The sequence below is a fragment of the Morone saxatilis genome, unplaced genomic scaffold (genome assembly GCF_004916995.1).
Source record: "Morone saxatilis isolate NCDOM2014 unplaced genomic scaffold, NCSU_SB_2.0 Contig9, whole genome shotgun sequence".
In the NCBI taxonomy this organism is placed as follows: Eukaryota; Metazoa; Chordata; class Actinopteri; family Moronidae; genus Morone; species Morone saxatilis.
The window spans coordinates 1,070,467-1,079,304 of NW_023340268.1; the positions used below are offsets into that span (position 1 = coordinate 1,070,467).

The window sequence follows — 8,838 nt, forward strand, 5'->3', positions numbered from 1 at the left end:
CCAAACACTGGCTCTAGATAGCAGCGTTCATGTTTTTCTATTGTTAATTTAAGCGGCTGATGTTAATACAAAGCGTTAATCGCTTAATGTGAATGTACGAATGGGTCAGATCTGTGCTCCTTCGTTAACTGTACAATAGCACCCACTACTGGATTTGTGATGAATTGCAATAAACTTGAGCTTTGGTGCTTTGATGAGCCTCTTCTATTTATAACTTCAATAGTTGTACTTCTGCAGTTATCTTGGTAAAAGTAGATCAATCAGTACTGTAATACTGTAAAGTAACTTATTACCCTCAAATGTAAAAATAACTACTAATATGTGATATTATGTTGTTTTAAAAGTAACTTGTAGGCGTAAATAAAAACATTAAAGAAACGAAAGAATCCTGCACACTTTCAGTCACTTTAGAGAAACGTTTTGGTCCTTGATGTTTAAACTGAGTACAAGTAAAATAAAAATGTCCTGTGAGGATAAATTCTTATTGAAAATAATTACAGTACTTATTTGAGGACAGTAGTTGGGCTGTTGTGTCCATTGAGACCAAACATGACCAAATTGCGTAAAACTAATAAATTGCTCTTCACGTGTCAGACTGGATGATGTTAGGCTGTTGGACTCGGACCAGCACTGGGAACTCTGAGCAGCTGGTTTCTGCATTCAAACCTGGATGGAGGAAACACAGTAGATCTCAAGTATTAACCAGCTTTGGTTATTAAACCTCTCAGGGGAGACACGGTGGTTAGTTCATTTACTGTTTGACTCATATTTGTGGATTTTCTCTCAGCTACTGTATGGTGCTGCCGGGGGAAAATTCAGGGATAACTTCAATGACACCAAAAGCACTCTTTATACTGGAAAAATCATTTCGTTAAGAATGTATTAATAATATAATATAAATACTGTCTGTGGTTGACTTTAGATGAATCCGGAGACATAGCGGAAGTAAACACGAGTTTTGGATGCAAGCCGTCCTAAGTGTACAATATTCTACTTCTCTCTTTACTTTCTATGTAATGGTAATGATGCTGTCACAGTCACACTGTCACTATGCCACCGCAGTAATGGCGCCGCCACTGGATGGCCAGTTTCAAAAGGTCTTAAAAATGTCTCACAGTAACTTAAGTAATGGCTCAAGCAGCCTTTATTCCCTGCGCTTTCTTCCACTTCTGCTTGCTTCCTAACATTTATTTTATAGCTTTCTAAGATTCCAACAACATGAGTGAAGTGATTTAATTTGTCCAAACTCCTAAAACGCTCTGAAGCTCTGGAGAACCAAATTATAAATCTATTAAGACACATTCCAGTTGTCCGGGATTAGTTTTGACCATTGCTGTGTGAATACCAATCAGATCCATTTGAGACAGATGAACCCATTATGGTGCAACAGATCAATACAATGATCAGTCTGTGTGTCGTCATCATGCATGAATGTTAGAAAATTGTCTTCCGGATAACAAATGAGTCTTTCAGACCAGGTTAGTTTTTCCATTGTGGTTTAATGGCTGACGAGCTACACCGACGAGCCCATAAACAGATAATGGCTCCACTTCTGCTAATTGTGACCAAAGTGGAGTCTGCTGAGCTAACATGAAACTTAACGGTGGGTTTAAATGTGTTTCTTTTGTTTCAGGGGGAAAATCCCTGCAGTACAAAGGAGAGGTGGGATGAAAAACAACCTCCGTAGAGTCTGAGAGCAGCTCACAGAGACGACTCTGACCTCCAGACCGAGAGCTGATAATCTTTAAAACTCGATCAGCTTCAGTCAGCTCAGATATCCTGAGCAGTTCTTCCCTCTTTCTTTCCTAAACAACCTTCCAAGGAGGAACTTTCCCGGTCCGACCCCGGCCATGTGTCCCTTCGTCCCCTCCCTCCTCCTCGTCTTCCTCCTGGCTGCTCCGGCCCTCCTGACCCCATCGACCTCGCAGGAGTTATTGGTCAGAGGTCAGAGGACACCGAGGGACACCAAGCAGGACTCCATAAAGGTGAGTCGTTGGACTGGTGGATTATACCAGGTCCACAGATCGATGGACAAACCCTCCAGTTTAATAATAAGAGATATTCTGTCTTGCAATGTGTGACTCGAACCAGCTGTTTGTTTTTGCTTCTGTCATATTTCTAGAAAACTTAAATGTCGTCTGTTCAATACAACACAGTTATTATGCCGTTAATAGTCACAACAGAAAAAGTTTCCTTTTTAATTCACAAAAAATATATAGACACAATTTCAAAGTGCCCACAAGTGTTACCAATATTGGGGGGAAAGGGGATTTATAAATGTGTATATATAAATATAAATTAGTATTTATTTTTCTATTTTTTTAAATTATTTTTCTACTTTTTTTTTATAAAACATTGAGTGTTATTATTATTTTTTTGCATCATTGCATGTATACCAATTTCAAGACCAGTGCATGACAGATGTATGATTACTAACTTACTTTTATACTGTGGGTAAATTTCAGAGCCTGTACTTTTTCACTTTTACTTGAGTAAAGAAGTTGAATCAGTACTTCTACGTTTACAGTCTTTTATCTGTAGATGTAAAGAAGAGTAAAGTTTGTTCTTTTACCATCTGTGTATGTATCTATGTATATATAAATGTAAAATATGTATATGTATACTCACATTAATGAATCCTTCTCCTTCATGTCCTCTCCCCTGTAAACACAGCCTGCAGTTCAGTCTAATTGGCTGAACTGTTGTCACCTGACTGTCTCGTTACTGCAAACAATTTATTTTTGGCTAATTTTAAATGAGAATAATGTAGAATAAAATGTTTTTGCTGAAATATAACTATTTTAAGATTATATTTGGTTGTTTCTGCTGCTGGAAGCGTTCATCACACATTCAAGAACAATCCAAAATTTAAGAATAAGATGGTCATTTCTGTTTTATACAGTTTCTGTTTCTGATAACTGGTGTTTCAAACCCATCAGTGGGTTGTAGGGTTTAAGATGAGGCCCTGACACTGTCATTGTTACAGGTGGTGATCTCCGAGGGCTGCGCCACTCAGGGTGATTCCTCCGACGGCAGCCAGGGAGGTAAAAACCTGCAGTGAAAAACTATTGTCAACAAATGTCATTTTTCTAACAACTTCATCAGAACTGGGAGCGGTAGAGGAAGTATTCTGATCCTTTTACTTAAGTCAGAGTACTAATACCACACTGTACAGATACTCTGTTACAAGTAAAAGTATAGTTCTCCACTCAGGTGTAATTCAGCCTGCTCCTCTCTCTGTTTCTCAGGTAAAGAAATCGACCTGACTCCTGGTTCTCCTCTGATCCTGACCCATAAGATCAAACTGGTCCAATCAGGGTCAGGATCCGGGTCTTGCGGCTGTGAGGCAGACTTTGCTGCCCTGCGGGAGCGTCTGGAGAGGCTGGAGAGGGAGGTGTCGGCCCTCCGGGAGAAATGTGGAGGAGCTGATGGAGGCTGTTGCACTTCCAAGGAGAGCAAAGGTAGAGTCAGTTGGATGCTGGAATAACAAACAGTTTGCTAACAAAGTCAACATAAAGACTTAAAAAGAGACAATATGTCAAAGATGTTTTCACAACTTCTTTCTGCTGCCCTCAAGTGGCCCAAAAAATCAGTTATTTAAGGTTTAAAGCCCAGAAAAGAAAAAAAAAAACATAAACCCACAAAAATGTACGTGACAAAAACATGAATACAGAAATCTGTAATGTGAAATCACCAAAACTGTTCCCACTCTGGGCGACTATAGTGTGCTTTCTCTAAGAAGCTTGATTGAGAAAATACATTTTCAGGACCTTTAACCTCCATTAGTTTGTCTAGACAGTCAGTGGGAATCAAAACGAAGTCTGGGGGCCCTCAGGGGTCCCATGATTTCCCATCAATCCAAAGTTAATTGCTTCAATATAGAGACAATCATGTCGTCTTTAAGGCTTTTCCAGTAGAGTGTTAACAGGCCAAGAAATAAATCCAATAAAGCACTTAAAAGCAAAGTCTTTCTTGTTGATGTTGTAAATAAAATAAATCTCCAGTGTGTCATTTCTGCTCTGTTGATTATTGCCTGAGCACAAAGGGACGCAGCGCAAAACAGAAGATAAAGATAAAGCCTGTATCCTTGAGAATGAACAAATAATGTTAATCTCCATGTTTTCATGTCTGAGGAGCCACTTGTAAACGAGATGGTGTATCTCAGCGAGCTCATCTTCATCCACTAGGGGTGTAAAAATATATCAGTACACTTACTCTTCCATGTAGTGGAGCTCAGTGTGGTTGGCTGTGACCGCCACCATCTTGGCAGTCCTGACTCTGCCAGCTAATCCAAAAATGGGCGAACAGGTGGAGCTGAATGAAGCCTGGTTATTAAAAACAGCTGCCTGTGTTTGCACCCATCTGTCACTCAAAGTGACCACATCCTTAATTATACGTAACTTTAAGCATTCATATAATTTAAACGGGTGAGTTAGAGTACAGTTCTCATGAACGGGGAAATTAGCTACAGAGACCAAACCCAATTTTTCTACCAGGCTGTAAACATGTTTATTCCTGCTGTAAAGTTTAATATGGGGCTTTATGGAGACTGACTCACTGCTGGAGCCAACCTCTAGTGGCCGTTACGGGATCTGCAGTTTCTGTTACTTCAGTATTGGCTTCACTTGCAGCCACAGAGGTTGCCGCTTGGCATTGCAATTTTATGTTTATTGTTGTCATGTTTAAACCCTTTAAAGATAACAGTGTTGGAATCTGTGTTCAGACATTTGACTCTTCCACTCACAAAAAGTAGTGCTATGGTATCGGATGGATGTTAAAGTGGATAAATACAAACGCAGCTTTGTTCTGATTTCATTAAAAAAGTAAAGTATTTTGTTTTATAATGATTGACTACACCACCCTCTCATCCACATTTATAAGTACTTTAAAACCTCCATCCTGAACCCAAATCGGACTCTAGGACATGTGAAAGAAAGATGATTATAGTTTTTAAATCTGACCGCAGTCATGCTAACCACTGTTAGCAAGTGTTGCACCATGACAACAAATACAAATACACATCTTCTCATTATGACCTAATATAATTCTTTTGGTTTTATTAACAAAACAAACCAGAAGAACCCACTGTATACCAATGAAATGTTTTTCAGCCATTATCATCTGTAATGACACATCTGGAGTTTGGTGTTGTTACTTTGCTGCACAGCATGTGTTTATAGAACTGCTGAACTCTCTGTTGAAATATCTGCTCAAAACCTGCAAACAGAATCTCTTTCAGTGACATCTCACATTAACACTTAACCCATAGGCTTATCAGGTGATGATACTGCACATAAAGGTTCACAAGATTTCCTCACTATTCTGGGAAACAATTTAAGCAAAATTTTTTAGCAAAATCTTCTGTAATATGAAAAAATATGAAATAATATTATTATGTTGTACCTGTAACATGCTTAATATGTTATCTAAATGAATGATCTCCACAGTTAGTATCTCATAATGTGATAAAAGCACTGGTGACACGCTGCAGTGGACCTTTAACACTGATGGCCAAGTTACCTTTGAGCAAAGCAAAACAACCTCCCACATTAACACGACAGCGTCTGGCTGCAGAGCCTCACTCTGGAGTTTCCTCAGATTAATAATTGTTCAAATATTAAATCAATACAAGTTGGGTCTGACTCCAGTTCTCAGTTCATATATTTCTCCTCACATCTCATCATTCATCTCTTTCTGCTGTAACTCTTCATTACAGCTGGAAGCAGATTCACTCACAATCTGCCCAATCGTGTGCACGTGTCTTTGTGTCAGCCAATCGCATGAGTTCATATTACTTCACTGTTCTGCTGCTTTCACTGACTCATCCTGCACACACACACACACACAGACAGCATCGATCTCCTGCTGCAGAGTTTGCAGACAGATGACAAATTTAGTCTTTTAACAATTATTTTTATTGAGAGCAGAATGAAACTCTAATACTGTCTGTCCCTTCCTTTTTCTTTTATAGTGAACACACACATAAACAGACTGAGTGAACACGCAAAAACAAAACACAAGGAAATCAACAACAGTGAAACAAAAACAAAGGAAAAGTTTGGATAAAAAGAAGAATGAATTTACGCCTCCTACCACAATCTGTAGTCACTGTTATGCACATACTGATACAGATGTAATACCAATATGTCTGCGATTGGCCAAAAACTAATTGGTCAACAGATATATCAGTCGGGCTAATTCTCATATTAAAATTGTTAAAAAGGCATCTACTCCTTCTACCTCCTTAAAAAATACACAATCTATAAAATATGGAGATGTAGTTAACTTCTTAAGTGTTCCTGCTGGACACAAGATGTCTCCTCCTTCACTGTAAAAGTCCATTCTCAGTGTTCTGGTGGATCTCACTGTATACGTTGCATACTAGACCAAACTATTTGTGATGTCAAAAATCACACTCGAAGGCCCCGCACCTTAAAATCCGATTTTCATTGAGGACAGAGAAACTTTCCACTTTTAGAAGATGAATGCGAAAACATCCTTCTAGTGTCAGACGGCACAGACATCATTCAAACATCACACTGCAGGAACAAGAACAAACACTGATTTTACTCTGATTTTAATCTCAGTACTTGAGTAAATGTATTTAGTTGCTCTGAATGTGTGTGTGTGTGTCACTTTAATTATGTTTGACAGAATTATGTGAGATTCAGTCCATCACTCACGTCCTCTGTCAGAGTGGAGCTGACCTCAGGACTGATCACGTTATAAACTGGCAGAGCTTAAAGCATGAGCTAACTACAGTGTGTGTGTGTGTGCGTGTGTGTGTGTGTGTGTCCTCAGCTGTCTGCCCAGTGTGATCTCAGTCTCAACCTCCTCCCAGTCCAGTGCAGCTTCCCTCCACCCTCCTCTCGACAACAGCACACACACAACCACACACATACACACACAAGGGGGGATAATTAGTGCGTTACACTTTAATTAGAGCAGATTAGACCTCCGCCTGCCATCATCCCACCCCCCTAAATACTAAATCAGGATGATGAATGAAGAGTTTTCTGTTCTAACTCATTCAAGACATAAACTTCCATTATTTAAACTGCGGCAAACCAAAGCTTCCATCACTGCCCTGACAGAGGCGAGCCCTGAGGATGGTAGTCCAACAGTCCACTTTAGAGCTACATTACTCAACTACTGGCTACTAGATTTCTTAGGGAGGCTTATGATTGTCAGATGTTGAAGGTTTATGGTTTTGGTAAACCGCCTTAATTTTCTTTGTCCTTTGTACCCCCCTTAGAATGGCTAAATCATCAGGATGTTGTTTGATCTGTTAAACACTTGTGCAGAAGCCTGAAGGGGTACAATTTCCAGTAGAAAAAAAGCTAATACAAGACATCAAAACATTTTTATGGATCTGAAATATGTTTTTGTTCCTCTAGCTCATCATCTCGCCACCCCTCACACATTTTGTTTTTAGATGCTCTTAATGTCAGCACATCAAGGCCATGGCACTCTCATGTTCTTTCTGTTTCTAATTTCCTCTATTTGTTTCTTTCTACCTTTAAAGTCTTATGCCCCCACCACTTCAACATGCCACATTCAACAGTAATGCACACAGAACAATATCAAAACCTGCTGAAAATCAACTTTAATCACTGACATTATTTCTATTATCCCAGAATGTTGAAGCTATGTCCATTTGGTACATCTGGTACCAAACTGATGGAGTACAAGTATTTGTCAAAAAGATAACAACAAGAATATAAGACTGATAAAATGGAAGAAGGCCAAATGATTTAAAAGTAGACTTTTATTTACAGGTACAAAAAGTTCCAGATATTCACAAATTAGATAATCAGACAGATCAGACAATAGTCTAGACTATTGTCCAACGTAGATCATCACATTTCACTATGGCCTTTTGTACAAATGCAGTACATCCCCCCTAAAAACAGTTTAACCTATCTGTCTATTCCACTCTTTCCCCCTCCCTCTCCTTCAGGTGCAGGTTGCTCCATCAAACCAGAGATCGACGAGTGTCCCAACGAGTGCAGCGATCAGGGTCGTTGCGTGGACGGCAAGTGTGTCTGCTTCCCTGGTTATAGTGGACCAGACTGCAGCGAGTCCAACTGTCCCGGAAACTGCAACGACAACGGAAGGTGTGTGAACGGACAGTGTGTATGTGATCCCGGTTTCACTGGTCCCGACTGCTCGCTGAAAAGCTGCCCCGATAACTGCAACAACCGTGGGAGGTGTGTGAACGGCAGGTGCGTGTGTGACAGCAGCTTCACAGGTCCAAGTTGCTCAGATGAATCCTGTCCTGGAAATTGCAACAACAAGGGGCACTGCCTCAACGGACAGTGTGTGTGCAATCCTGGATTCACCGGCCCAGACTGCTCCAAGAAGGCATGTCCCAACAATTGCAGCGACCGTGGAAGGTGTGTAAATGGTAAATGTGTGTGTGACAGCGGATTCACTGGTGCTGACTGCTCTGAGAATTCATGCCCAGGAAACTGCAACAACAAGGGGCGCTGCGTTAATGGACAGTGTGTCTGTAAAGCTGGATTCACTGGACCAGATTGTTCCAAAAGGGCCTGTCCTGATAACTGCAACAAACGTGGCAGGTGTGTAAACGGTAAATGTGTGTGTGAGAGTGGCTTCACCGGTGCAGACTGCTCTGAGATTGCCTGTCCTGGAAACTGCAACAACAGAGGGCGCTGTATAAATGGGGAGTGCGTTTGCGATGATGGATTCAACGGGCCAGATTGCTCGGAAAAAACATGCCCTAATGACTGCTACGACCGCGGAAGATGTGTAGACGGTAAATGTGTTTGCGACAGTGGCTTCACTGGTGACGACTGCTCAGAGAAGGCCTGTCCA

At 40.5% G+C, this 8,838-nt stretch overlaps 1 protein-coding gene across 1 annotated transcript in view; it reads left to right on the forward strand.

The window, feature by feature from the left end:
- Positions 1-8,838, forward strand: part of LOC118343116 (tenascin-like) — a gene marked incomplete in the record, with an annotated part of 40,344 nt that overhangs the window by 3,335 nt on the left and 28,171 nt on the right. The window contains 4 exon segments of the mRNA XM_035681871.1: positions 1,634-1,985; positions 2,987-3,044; positions 3,249-3,461; positions 7,961-8,829. Of these exon segments, the coding sequence (XP_035537764.1) occupies positions 1,851-1,985; positions 2,987-3,044; positions 3,249-3,461; positions 7,961-8,829 (1,275 nt within the window).